We start from the raw sequence: 14868 nt of genomic DNA, 5'->3' as shown, positions 1-14868 counted from the left end.
CTGTTACTCTAACTCCATCCACTCTGAACTAAGAGAAAAAATAGACTGAGAATATGTTACTTATACTTCTGGTCATTTCATTGTTTTTGAGTTAGAAAATATCACTACTGTACAAATTAAAATAAAAATTTGAAACATTTAAAGCCTATTTATATTTCAAGGGTTGATAAGTCCTTTGATACTACAGGGAATCTCGAAACAAACAAACTACTGTTGAGTGGTAACTTGCAACCTGTGGAGTTTTAAGTGTAGTTTACTCAGGAGGAGAGCTCTCAGTATTGATATACCTTTCCTTGGCGGCCCACACTTTACAGAACAAGCTGCCTAATGGTTCATGCATATCCCAAACCTTCAACCAACCACTATCACTAACCATTCCCCTGCTGCATACAGAGTAGATCCACTTTTTTAATGTTGTATACCCACTGATCAGCCTGCTTGGCCACTGACACACATGCCAACTGTGGGGCCACAGCATGCCCACCTCCTGAACTACCACTGATAGGCTTGTTGAGGTGAATAACTGTTTACCTGTCACAAACTGACCTTATTTAAAGATGGTTTGAACTCATACTGTTGTTCGCTCTGGGCTGTAAAGACGTACGGTGAGTGGCCGGTGAAATTACACACAATAAGGCTAGAGAAGGACAGCAGTCTATGGAAGGTTCCACCTGTTGACCCAAACCGATGTTCTGCCAGAAATGTCAGAGACAACAAGGGTTTCTTTGGTAGGCGTGATGATGTCAGAAAATTGCAACGGGACGTAAACATGACTTATCTTCGGCTATCTCTTGTAAGCGAGTTCTAATCTGACCCACAGAGCTAAAAACTACACATCCATTGTAAAAAATAAAGTTTAAATTCCAGTAAAAGTGAACTGTAAGGAGATCTCTCAGTATGCTGAGGAGACATGGATTTATACAAAACAGAAACATGACTTCAATATATTCAGCCTTTACAGATAAACTAGATAATGTATTCTGAACACAGCAGGGTTAAACAAAGTTAAATGACCGTAACACTCAACATGGGTCTTGAAGCAAAAACAAATATATTAGCTTTCTTAACTATACTATGGGAAAATATCACTAATTTTTTTATTTTAGAGTGCACTTTACGAAGGTAAAACAACGTCAAATTTCCCATCACGGAAAGGATGTTGGTTTTTATATTAACAGTATTGCACATCAAGTTAAACTCCTTCTACAGTCTAGAGTGTGGGGATCAAAGAGCTCACCAGCACTTCTCTACCACTACAGCTCACATAGTCCCGTCACCTTCACATCTAGGTTTGTAATATTGTAAAAGTAACTACGGCAAACTGACAACTGTTCCTTACACGCAGAAGTTGATTGTAATTATTAGTATTATTTGGCTGCTATTTTGTGAAATCAGCAAACATAACACCTTCATTACATATATCCTTACAAAGGCTTAGTTTATAGTCATTGGACTATACAAGACAGCTTTAATGTTGCTCTAGTGTCAAGACAAAAATAGAAACGTGAGCACACTGTTGATGGAAGTCTAATGTCTGACCATAAACCAAGTCACAGTCGTTAGAAAAATAATCTTTCAAGCCTTCTTACAGGACAGTGTCAACATCACACCTGGGTCAAATAGTAGTTGCAAGTAATTGTTAGCGCTTGTTTTAACTTATGGGGAGTACCAGATGGGTGGTGTATACCACGTCAGGACAATTCAGGCAATGTCAGGGAAGTTGTCAATCACTGAAACATGTACTGATGATTGTCTTAACTTTCTGGCACTTTCTGGCACCCACTCATCTGCCTAGGTAGGATACAACAAACCGTAATAAGTATTCGCAAATAGCATTTGACTCAGGTTTGGTCTACATTCAAAAAGTGCCACTTAGTTTTCCATTTCACACTTTCTCCAACCCCCATATACTCAAGAGAGCAGTTCTCAATCTCATAGCAGCAGCCATACTAAAATATGTTATCATCATGGATGTCTGTTGACTTTGAAATAAGAGAATGACATGAGCTAGACTGGCCCCCCTTTCTCTCTTTCTCTCAAAACTTTTCTCAACCCCCCTTTTGCAGTCAAGTCAAACAACACACACCCCAACATCTCAGATCATTCTCTGTCTTACATTAATGTTACAACATATAAATTAATAAAAAATAAAGGCAACTGTAATCTGTGGTTGAATAATGTGTGCACTCATCAAGTCTGTGTCAGACTTGGTGTCCCTTTCAGTGTTTAATTAAACCCTGTTGCCGTGACTTTGTGTAAAAATAAAGTACCTTGAAATGACCTGAATTTCCAAAGTAAAATGTGAGCATTTCCTCGCAGTGATGGTCAAACAAAATAGACAAGGCTCTTCATGGGACAGTCCGTGGCTTGGGACAGGAACTCTGTCCTGGGAGAAGCTGGGTTAATGTTCGGATAGGGCTGCCGTCTGTTCCTTTCCCTCCTCCCACCCTCTCTCCTGGCCGGTCTTTATCTCTCGTGTGTGTCCCATCTCCCTCAGCGGAGGCCTGTGTTGTTTCATTTAGTCTCTTTATCTCTCACTTTGTCTCACTTGCTGATGAGGAAGCCTCCCATCCAGCGCAACTTACAGGCGAACCAGCGCCGCAGAGGGCAGAAGTACTCAAAGTGGAATTGCTGGAATTCGGGCGTCTTGCGGATGTCCCTCAGGAAGGCAATGTCCAGGTCCGACTCAGTGAGCATGATGAGGAGCAGCAGCAGGGCGAACAGCAGTCCTATGGTGACCAGGAACAGACGCAGCACGCTCAGGATGAACTTGTTCAGCTCCTCCACGTCGCTGGGAGGCGACGACCTGCTCCTGCCCGTCCGCAGCACCCTCCTGCCGGCCCCGAACTCCGCCTGCCCCTCCATCGGCGTCCCGGCCTCCGACTCCTTCTCCTCCTCGATGCTGCAGGGAGCGCCGTTGAGGTGGCGCGCCACCGCCAGCTCCATGCCGTGTTCGGCCACGGGCGTGGGCAGCACGCTGTCGGAGGGGCTGTAGGCCTCGTCGGAGATGATCGCCGATGCGCCCGCCTCGCTGCCGTCCACCATCTGGCCCCGAGATCGAGGCATGAAGGAGTCGCCGTGGGAGACGGAGCGCACCGGCGTGGAGTGGGCGCTGTCTCGAAGGGACTCCAGACCTGGAAGCAGAGACAAGAGAAATGCAGTCACTTGGCCATGGAACTACAATACTGGAGGTTAGAGCTGCCCAAAGTGGGGCAGATAAGATATTCTATTAATACATATTCTATAGATATTCTTATAACTGGCCGTTATTATTGCAAAATATTTATACTTGAAGAGCGATTTTGAGATGATTTTCTTATTACAAGGTATAGTGATGATAAGACTCATAAGGAACATGATGATATAGGACCCAAAAGACTATTCTACCTGTTACATTTCCAAATAATCAATGTCTAGTAGCATTACTTTATAAGTCCATCACCAATTTACATTTTGTCCCTTGGCCCTGAAGGTGAAAAGGTTTGTACACCTCTGCTGTATGTAAATGTTAAAATATCACTGGCCTATAGAAGGAAAATGAGAATATGTCAAAGAAATCCTGTATAAAGTGAACAGTATAATACACATACTCCAGATTATTTGAACTAAATGAAGTACCAACGTTGCTTTCCCAAACATTTTTTTATAGATTAGGGTGCTAAAGAAAGCCTCTCAGAAAATGATGATTTTCTACTTTTTTGTGGAGCAAATCCATTCAAACTTTAGTGGTATCTGTCCATCCTCACACAAATGTAGTTAGAAACCATACCAAGCAATACAGACATTGTGTGTGTGCGTGTTATCATTGTGCAAATAAATAATCTAAACTAGATTTGATGGAAAAGCCTCAACCAGTATCAAAATAAATGCAAACGTGGAAAAAACAACACAAAACTTATTTATAGTAATAGCATGAGCTAAAAGAATGAGGAAAAAATTCTTTGTATTTTTTGCATGCATGTGTGCATATTTGTGTGTGTTGGCATCAGGGTGGTGGTTAGTGTCAAGCCCAAGGGCAGCAGATACTTTGAGTGGACGGCAATGTGCTAATGTGAAAAGAGAGGAGATCAAGTCCACTTCGAAATAATCCACACCAAAAACTTTGTACTCTATGGATCATACATTTAGCTCCAGTGAAACCTGGACACATCACGCACTGAAAAAAAATTATTTTCTGAATGTAACCTTTTAGAAGTGTAGAAGGTGTTGTAACATGAGGTTTTATGCACATTTAGAGTGGTGAATTTGAAATAAAACTAGAGATTCTATGGTTTACAATGACACCAGACGTGATATTGTGATACAGTGCCATAAGGAACTGGTCTATCTGGTCTGAAAATATCCCTCAGTGAAAACATGCTGTAACTCAAATGAAGCAGATGAAGATAATAACCTAAGACCTAAGCTTAAAGTTTTTCTATATTACAGTTGAAAGTAAAATTAATTTTACCACAGCACTCACTCGGGTCAGTCAGTCAGGGACGAGACACTTCACTCCTCTCAACCTATCCACTATCCAACTTCCATCACAGTTCACAAATCATATCTGTTCTGTATTCTAGTTTAAAAAATGATTTTTCAACTCATTCCTCTTCTCATATGCAAATGAATGTAGATGAGTCACTCATACTTCTGGGTTGCTCATCTATCAGTTTGCATGGACTGGTGCCATTCAGTGATGCATTGCAATATATAAATAGCTACATCTTTTTATGATCATAAGACAACAGATGCATCTGTCATTTTATAATTAAACACTGTTGTGTAAGCAGTGCTTCTATGTATGTAATATAAGTTATGTTTGGTAACGTTAACTAGCACACCAAGTCGCCTAATGTTACTGTATTGTTCATAGAAGACATTTAAGGCTGCTGATCAACTAAAGGAGCCAGAAAGCAGAGATCACATTCAAAAAACCTATTGGGTATTATATATTATTATATTATTATTATATTGGCTAATTATTGGGTATATACATCATCGACACAAATGCGTCATGGGACTGTACAGAACCTGCGCTTGTTTTTCCATTTGAAGCTACTTAAGAGGAGGCCTAATGGGAAATTATGTTCAGCTGGAGTTTAATTAGTCCTAAAGTAGAGATCCACTCAACCTCTTTGATTTTGAGCCTGGCTCGCTCGGCTGCCAGAATATTCAAGTACATGATGCTCTGTTGAACACTGTGCCAAAATGCATTAGCCCGATGTGGCCAGAGGGGGAAAAAATGTTTTTGGAGTGCCACTATGTTTTTAATGGCTAGCTTGTCATAACATATGCTCAAGACAGTGTCATCCTGTCATGTAATCCATGTCTAAATGAAATACTTCCGAGTGGCGTTGGGTGTCTTCTTTCCCCCCTAAAGTAAACATGCAACACAAGAAGAGCTTCTACTAAGAACTCCCCCATTACTCTTACTGAGCTCTCTCTTGATCCTAATGACTTTCAACGCTGCTCTCTGGAAGCCAGATAATCGCACCCTGAAAGGTCTGGCATCCATTTTGATGCACTTCAACTATAGATTAACGGATAATAATTCCTCATTTTTATGTAATATTCAGTTTTGTTTTGGCCTGAGAGAATCATGTGACCCTGGAATGTATGTTTTTTTTTCTCTATTAGCCACACAAACATCAGTATAATACTAAATGAATCAATTAGGAGAATCCACTCCAATCTAAACATTTTCAAAGCTGCTCTGTTCAAATCCACAGCCCACTGCAATGACCGTTAGCTTCCACAAACCACAGAAAAATTATATACACGGTAATCCCGCATGATAAAGCCAGCCTGTTTTTTTTTTTTTTACCTGCAGAGCTGGCTGGTCGGCTGGAGCCATGCCCAGTGCCGTAGAGCTGGGGTGGGACGCCCAGCCTGGAGGAGGCCCTGGAGCTCTCCCCCCCGGACCCGGACCCTGAGGCGGAGGAAGCCCCGGGGAGGGAGGGGAAGAGAGGCAGGACCCCCAGAGCCTTGCCCAGGAGCCTGGGTCCCAGGGAGAGCACGCGCACCTTCACATCGCGGTAGCAATGGTTGATCATGCGCAGGTGAACGTTCACCTTGGTCTTGATCCGGATCAGGCACTTCACCATGGCTCCAGGAAAGTAAAGAACACTACACTAAAAGTTAGTCTAGCCTTACTACCTTCCAACCCAACTTTCCTGCTCTCTCTATTTGTTTCTCTTTCTTTCTCAGAACTGTCTCTCTTGTCTCTACCCCCCTGCTGTCTGTCTTTGTCCCCGACTGCGGCTGGCTGGCTAAGCAGCCCCCTCTAAGCTACAGTGGGCTCCCATACGCTGGCACGCAGGCTGACAGAGTGACAGATAGATAGAAAGACTGGCAGAGAGTGAAAGACAAGGCCCTGGAATGCGGTCCACTTGTGCCACAGTTCACCTCCTCCCTCCCCGCTGTCGGTCGTGACATACATGGCGTGCTCCTGACAGCGGGAGCTATTTTCAGGCTGGGATATTATTACCAGTGGAAATACCAGCGCAGACAGAGCAACAGGACAACACACAGGGGGTTTATTTCACTGTTGTGACAGCGGGGCGCAATGTCAAAGCCTGCACTCTCGATGTCGATGTCCCCTCTTGCCTGTCGATGACAGGCAAGAGGGGAGCTAGTTTGACAAAAGACCTTTTTTGTTGTGAAAAGACTATGCTAGAAGTTTATTTTATTTTGTTCTATTTCATTTTATCCAGGCTGGTCAACTAAGAAGAAACTCTTACTTGCGATGACAGCACTGGCAAAAGGTTAATAGCCTGCTGAAGGAGACAGGGGGTTGAATTAAAATATATGTATTGACTTGTAGAGACAGTACGTGCCCTTTAAAAACTGACAGGGTGCTCCTTCAGTGTATGTGTGTGTGCGCGTATGTATGTGTGTGTTTGAGAAAAATCACATGCCCAAGAGAGAAAGAGCGAGAGAGAGATATCTCACTAAGTACAGACAGAGTGACTGACGCACACAAGTGTGGCATTGTTCACATGGAAAGGCACTTAGGTTACTTCTCTGTGGAAGATGTGGTTATTTATGTGTGTTTCAAAATCAACCTCGAAAAATAGAGTCCGCACACTGTATCCAAAATGCTCCCCAGACTTTAATCTATAATTTAAAAATACATCACAAAAACACTGATTTCTACCCCAGGGGTCTTCTTCAAGAAGAAACGTCAATGTTTTTGTGATGTATTTTTAAATCACAGATTAAAGTCTGGGGAGCATTTTGGATACAGTGTGTGGACTCAACGTTCAAAATATTAAGAACCCATTTTCATTTACAGTACCAGTGTGGAGGAGTAGTTGCAATGAGAGTGCAGGTTGCACACACACATGAACACTCCCCAGTCTTGTATCATTAGCCGCTTAACAGTGCTACTGGGTGTTGAGTGCCTTGCTCAAGGGCATTTTAACAGAAGTTGATGAGAGAGGGGAGATGGCTTCTTTCATTTTCCAGCTATGCTTGGGATTCACACCACTGACCTCCTGTGTGTGTGTGTGTGTGTGTGGGTGTGTGTTTGTGTGTGTGTGTTTTACCCTCCATGATGGAGATGTGTACAGCTCTCCGTCGGGTCCTGGGCACACTGGTCAAGCGAGGGCCGTGTGTGATGGACGGACAGCTCCTACTGGGCACCAGGCCAGCCCTGGACACACACACACAGAAATAAATACACAATACACAACATGTATAAACCACTGATAACACATACCCCAATTAAAATCATACAAAATCTAACTATAGTAGATTGCACATAATATTCTACAAAAAGTCTGACCTGTGAATCTCAGGGGGATCTCGCTTAATTTTGGCACTTTGTTCCATTACCTCTTTTGCAACTCTTCCACTGAGAGAAAAAACAAAAGCAACAGTTAGGGAAAGATAAATCTATTAATCTATGATTCACACAAAAACATAACTACAACTAATACTTTTACTGCTACTACTACTACTACTACTAAACATTGCAATGCCATATGCCAAGTTCTATCTCTGTAATGTGATAAATGATCATATTATTATATAATATTATTCTGTACCTGTATCTAAAGCGACTACCCTTGAAGAAGAGATTACTACTGGACACAGTGCGGACCTGACTCGACTTCTCCAACCTGTGAGTGAATGGAGAGAGATGAAGTGAAAGAAAACAAGAACGTCATTTAAAATGGCAGATTGCTGTGTGAAAATGCAAGACAGGAGTATTGGTAAAAGTCATGTGACTCACTTGAAAAAGGCCTGATTCTCAACGCCACACTTCCATAGGTGCTTACAGGCCTCAGGTGTAGGTGCAAAGTATGTCAGTATGATCTTCCTGTCCTGTAATGAATCCATTATGTAACTCTTAGATGCATTTGTATACAGTGAGTGTACAGAATATGAAGAATACTGAGTGGCTTTGGGACAATTAATTTGTCAAAATCCTTCTTTAACCCGTTTCTGCTACATTTTCCCTTCACAGCCAAAGTGGATTAACAATGGAAACAATAATGTCATAGTTTTCAACTGGATTCACCTGGTCAGTTTATTTGCTCAGTATAGTTGTTAACTGCTCTTAACTCTTCACTGCCGAACCAGGGCTCACAGATTCAAGCATCTCCTGGGGCAACACTGTCATCCCACTTCTGCTTTTGTTTGTTCTTTCCATTGGATTGAAGACATTTGTTGCCACTCTCAGATTGACTGAGCTCTTCATAAAAAGGCATTACGACCCATCAGCAAAAGCTACCCCTCAAGAATCAATTCCTGTAGACCTGTGGTATATATACACTAATCAAATCACAGACTGTGGCTTTAAAGTGCTCCTTTGTCTCTCCCAACCAAAGCCTAACACACATCTTTGTCCGGCCATTTCTCATTTACTGCCCTATTAAGGATAGATTACACTGCCTCGCCGGCGGCAGCTTCTCCATGCATAAAACAAGGCTACACTCATTTCACTTCCTGAGGTCCACAGGCTACAGAAGGCGGCCGTTTCAATAATGCATACACCTACCTCCTTCTGATTTGCATATATATGGAATGTCTTTGCTTCAAACTTGAGCTTGGTCACCTCCTCCCTGAGTGTGAGATACAGACAGAGAGAGCAAGAGAGAGAGAGACAGAGAGAGAGAGAGAGACACAGAGCGAGAGACAGAGACAGAGCGAGAGAGAGAGAGAGAAATTAAAGAGAGAGACAGAGTGAGAGGGAGACAGAGAGAGAGAGAGAGATGGGGAAAGGTGGTAAAATATTCATTGGGACTGCAGGCAAATTCTAAGACCAACTGTGTTTAGCTTCTACGTTGAAAAGTTTAGACAAACTGGTTTCAGACTCAGAAGCTGCAAGAGAACAACATCATTGAACTGTCTACATCAATGCATCATCACTAACAAACAATTACATTATCTCTCATTATTAGTTCAAGATGTGTCGAATGATGTTTGCTGATAATCTCACAATGTAAATACACTTTTTTGGTTCTGAGTGAATGTACAAGTAATCACCTACTTTTTAACAATGTATCTGTAATCTGATTACTATGTTTTCGTAGTAACTAATGAATTCTTTATACCACTTTGTAATCCCATTACTGTAATCCTGTTACATGTTATCAACAGTGGTGCTAAACCAAGCTGGAGAGAACTCTTCTCCTTGAGGTTTTTTTTTGCAAATGTTGTCACTGAACGAAATTTTAACATTGACTTAAAGCTGCTTGTTGTGTCTGCTGGCCCTTTACATGAAAACATAAGGCTTTGTTTGACATTTCAAGTGATCACTAAAAGCTCTTGATGCAGGGAAGATGTATGTTAGTGTTTTGAATTTTACAGAACTTAATTTTAAGTATCTACTATCTAGTTGCCTGTTAAAATATTTCGTAGTCCTTGATTAGTGCCTCAAACAGGTCTCTTCTGGACTTAAATAAGGAAATAAGATCATTTACAGGTTAACTCGCTTCTGGTCAGGGGGCACTACAAACACACACACACACACACACACACACACACACACACACACATACGCACGCACAAACCAGGGCCTTTCATTTTAATTTAATTAATTATTTGGTAGTTCCATCATGTCCATTGCAGGAATCCTCTGGTTGTAACTATTCATCTGCACTCACCATTTGAGGAAATGGACCCTCCTGTTTCCTTGGAGCACAGTGAATCCAAAAGGAGTGAAAGCCAGAAAAGCTGGGTTGCCAGACACATCCTGACACACACGCGCGCACACGCACGCACGCACGCACGCACGCACGCACGCACGCACGCACGCACGCACGCACGCACGCACGCACGCACGCACACACACACACACACACACACACACACACACACAAAATAAAATCTATAATTATTTCAAATAATCTAGACATCAGGATGCAAAATCACAATGAAATTATGATATTTCTTACGGATCTCCTTATTAATGACAAAGTTGCTATTCTAGCCAACATTTCAAGATAGGACTATGAAAGTTTTATCAGAGCTAAATCAGGTTAACATCATGATCTTGGAGCTAAATCAGGTTTATGCCATAATCTTATACATAAGCCATATAGATCATCTCAGAAGATTTTGAAAATGCAGATGAACTTGATCGTTAAGAGTTAAGAAGGACTGCAAGGTTGTGCTAACTAAAAAAAAAACTAAAGACAACAAAACAAGTATTTGTGCCCTGTGGTTCTACCTCTGATGTCTACTGTATATTGCACATGAAGAAAACATGGAATGAGAATGCTCATAAATTCAGAGGATATTTGTTTTGATAAGTATGCTCCACCTTGCATGGATGAGGGTCGACTCCATACGTCTCCAGCATCTGAGCCTTCTGAAGGAAGTTGAGCTCGGACGTTTCGGGAGTCTGACCTCTGGGAGGAAAGACAATAAGTCAGTCTGTCAGAACCAGTTACAGTAACATGTAAGTCAAGGCAATGTTTTTTATGGCATTTCAGCTTTACAAGGTAGTTGACAGTGGAGGGTGACAGGAAAAATGGGAGACATGCTGTACATAGAATCACAGTCAACTTTATTGGCCAAGTATGTACACATACAAGGAATTTGCTCTCAATGTACTACACAGAATAAATATACAGCTAAAAACAAGCACAACAAAATGAACAGAGGTAAACCTAAACATCTAACTACTATGTACAAATATGCATATATATAAAAAAGTATTAAAAAAAAAGTATATATATATACGCATATGTAAACAACACTAGGACAATAGTGCAATGGTGCAGAGTGCAAAGATGCTGGAATAAATGCTGGAATAAATATTATATATTATATACACAAATCAGATATTGTACAGATGATGATGATGGGGGAGGAGGAGCAGGAGGAAATCCCTGGTCTGGGCCTTTCACTCCTGTTTTTTTGGAGGGGGGGGGTAATTACATACATGGTGATGATGGGGGAGGAGGAGCAGGAGGAAATCCCTGGTCTGGGCCTTTCACTCCTGCTTTCATGAGGTAGGTGTTACAGGTTTATTGCACAGGGATAGTTTCTGTCACTGTGTGTGAATCTCTGATTAATTGTTCATCAGAGTGATGGCCTGTGGGAAGAAACTGTTCTTGTGTCTGGTTGTTTTGGCGTACAGTGTTCTGTAGCGCCTACCAGAGGGGAGGAGTTGGAACAGGTTGTGTCCAGGGTGTGACGGGTCTGCAGTGATCTTTCCTGCCCGTTTCCTGACTCTGGAAATGTATAAGTCCTGAATGGAGGGCAGGTTGGCACCAAATAGTGGGACAATATACAGATGTACAGTATGCTTTGGACAGCAGGGTGGTATAGTGAGTAGAGAGACTGTCAAGCAGAGGGTGCAGGTTCAAGACCCCATGAAAGCAAACACCCACCCTGCTTAAGTGTCTTCAAACAAGACACTGAACCCCCACCAGCTCCAGGGCTGCTGTTGTGTATCTGACCCTGACCTCTGACCTCCCTGTGGAAGTCACAAAATTATATATAGTAATAAATAATGTGGACCTGAACCCATGGCCATGACTTCCCTAGCACATGGCCTGCTGATCCATTCGAGTATCCAAAAGGTTTAGCTTTTTATTTGCAAATATAGCCCATCTGTTAGCTCATTTGGCATCGAGATGTAAAAGAAACCACAGAAATGATTTAGGAATAACTGGGTGGAATAAATGCTGAGTAAACCCTGGGCGGCCCTGTTTGAATGCGTAGTAGAAAATGAAATGTATCTTGCCCAGGTAACCTGGACCCACTAAAATATCTTAGTACTCATGTGGGGATGTAGATGTAGTGAATGAACTACACCACATCACTGTTTCTAAGCGTGCAGACACACACAGTGTCTGGTTTTGTTAGAAACAGACTTTATCCAGCACTCCAGTCGATGGTACTTGAGGCCAAACAAATGTTTAGCTGCCAGTTTGTTCAAATACTGAGCCAGTTTGTTTGAGAAAGCTTTCTTATGCTGATGAAGGATGTATAACTGAGAAGTGTTCATTGTGACTAATGAATGAAGCCAGAGCTCATTCATTTTTCAGGAGTGCTGGCTATTCCTCTAGTTTTCCCAGCCCAAAGCTTAAAAAAAACCCACTGACCTTGCCTGTTATAAATAATGATAAATGAGAGATGGTATAGATAACATTCTCACAGCTGCTGCACTCAAGAGTTGGTGTACTGACAAAAGGAAATAAAGGATTAAACGAAAAACAACTACAAAATCCAGATGCCGTCTACACTTTTTTCTACTTTTAATCAATAGTGACAGAGACAGTTATTGTCTGAGTCAAACTAGTCTGACTCAGATGGAGAACAGAGCTCTCTGCTTCCACTCTGGTGCTCGGAGATAGTCATGATTTCTTTCCACCATCCCACTTTCTGCGTCCCACATGGGTGCACATGCAATTACACCTTAGCCAACCTACCGTATACATAATTTAAGACCCATCTACCCCAAAGTTTTGAACGCTGCCCTGCATTGTGATTGGTAAAATAAATTATTACCCTCCCCTACCTTTATTCCCATGTAAAACAGCTTCAGGCAAAACTAAGACAACTGATGAGATGCAAAACTGTTTTCAAACAAGAAGGCAAGGTGAGCACTAGAGGGCAGTGCAGGATAAAATCTACAAGCACCTGTGTCCACCTGGGTGTGTGTGTGTGTGTGTGTGTGAGTGTGTGTGTGTGTGTGTGTCTGTGTGTGTATGAGAGAGAGAGAGAGAGAGAGAGAGAGAGAGAGAGAGAGAGAGGTCTAGAAAGGTTCTGTTGACAGGCAGGGTTGACCCAGGTTAATCACCAACTAATGAAATAGTATGGCATCAAAGAGAAACCACACACTCTCTCTCTCTCACACACACACACACACACACACACACTCATGCGTCAAACCAAATGAGCAGAGTGAACACTCAGCACATAAAGCAGCTATGAAATTACAAACCTATGGCCTTGCATATCTAATCACAATATCTACTTTCATACTGAATATGAGATTTCCTTTTCTGGTCGGACTGAGGCTAAAAATGAATTTTATTTCCTGACCATTGATGACAGGAAATATCCTGTGTGTGATACTTTTTAAGGTAATCCGTGAAAGGTTTTCTCCTATTTCTCTTACTGTCAAAAAAGTTGTGATAGTAACCGCTGGCTACGCTCTCCTTCCTAACTGCTTTTGACTCATAACTTTCCTTCCCACTATAATGGAAAGTTATGAATCGGCTACAACTCGTACCTACTGGATCACTGTTGTACCCATAATCACAATTAACAATGCCCTCTCCGGTATTATCACTACGTCAGAACATGATGCTACTGTTGCCATATGGAAACCTAGCAGCATTGGGCCAGTGGTGCATTTTGGTTCCTGACCCCGAGTTTAAGAAACAGATGAAGATGAAGAGTTCAACGAGTGGAAGACATGACAGCAAACTAAAGAGTTAGGTGTGCGTGTGTGAGGGGCTGCACTGTGGCGGCTGTGGGAGTGAACCTGAAGGAGGACACAGGGACTTGGACAGATGTCAGCTTACATCAGCTCAGTCTTGTGGATCTCAGCGATCCGCCGCTCCAGCCTCTCCGAGTGCTTGGGGAAGAACTGGAACTTGGAGCTGTAGCCCTCCGGGTGTTTCCCAGGGTCGTAGTCACCGATCTCAGCTGGAAAATAGGAGGAGAGGGCAAACAAAGTGGAACTTAACTTCCCTGTGTTTCATGTACATGAGCATCCCACTCCAATTCCAACCATTGACTATGTTCATGTATATTCACATTGTGATACGCAGATTCTGATTTTGACTTAAATCCATTTAATCCACTTAACTCCATACTAATTAATGCCAATGACAGCAATCAGGATATGAATTGTTGGGTCACAAAAAGCTCGAAGCAATAACAAATATCATCAAAATGAAGTATATGTTCCAAAGAGCAAGGAATGCAGACCCCTTTCTTGCCTGCTTCCTCCAGCCCACACTCAAACACACTGATAAACAGCTTCAGCTCAGAAACAAGTCGGTTGATTTTGTAAGGGATCATCAAAAGGCCCGGCACTGCAGGGCGCACAGGGGCTGCAGGGAAATTGTTTAAATGTGCTGAGTGTAATAGACATCCCGGGCATCCAGTGTTTACGCATCGATAGGGCCTTGACTGCCGTGCCGCCTTTAGAGCAGTGATTCTCAACGTGGGGTCCGGGGACCACCAGGGGTCCTTGAGGTGGTTCCAGGAGGCCCCAGCAAATCGATGAAGTGTTAAACTTCACCATTATTTCATTTACAAGAAAATAACACAATTAGAGAATGTAGAAGAATGACTATTTTGATCATAGTTACACTGTTATCTCTCAACCTACAATACAGTCATGGAATTCTGGACAAAATCTCATCAAATGGGGTTTGTGGCCCTAATGTGTACTAAATAAGGGTCCTTGAT

General features: G+C 42.3%; 1 protein-coding gene across 2 annotated transcripts in view; it reads right to left on the bottom strand.

The window, feature by feature from the left end:
- Positions 1 to 1388: 1388 nt before the first annotated feature.
- The window catches only part of LOC139920944 (FERM domain-containing protein 5), an 86562-nt gene continuing 73082 nt past the window's right edge, over positions 1389 to 14868 (bottom strand). For both annotated transcript variants that reach the window (XM_078282831.1, XM_078282832.1), the window contains 9 exons: positions 13974 to 14097; positions 10754 to 10841; positions 10095 to 10183; positions 8987 to 9050; positions 8219 to 8310; positions 8031 to 8105; positions 7769 to 7837; positions 7530 to 7636; positions 1389 to 3134 (listed from right to left, as the gene is read on the bottom strand). In XM_078282831.1, coding sequence (XP_078138957.1) covers positions 2545 to 3134; positions 7530 to 7636; positions 7769 to 7837; positions 8031 to 8105; positions 8219 to 8310; positions 8987 to 9050; positions 10095 to 10183; positions 10754 to 10841; positions 13974 to 14097 — 1298 coding nt within the window. In that variant the 3' untranslated portion in view covers positions 1389 to 2544. The remainder of the gene's footprint in view (positions 3135 to 7529; positions 7637 to 7768; positions 7838 to 8030; positions 8106 to 8218; positions 8311 to 8986; positions 9051 to 10094; positions 10184 to 10753; positions 10842 to 13973; positions 14098 to 14868) is intronic.

The sequence above is a fragment of the Centroberyx gerrardi genome, chromosome 1 (genome assembly GCF_048128805.1).
Source record: "Centroberyx gerrardi isolate f3 chromosome 1, fCenGer3.hap1.cur.20231027, whole genome shotgun sequence".
NCBI lineage: Eukaryota > Metazoa > Chordata > Actinopteri > Beryciformes > Berycidae > Centroberyx > Centroberyx gerrardi.
This window is presented reverse-complemented; position numbering and strand designations above follow the sequence as displayed.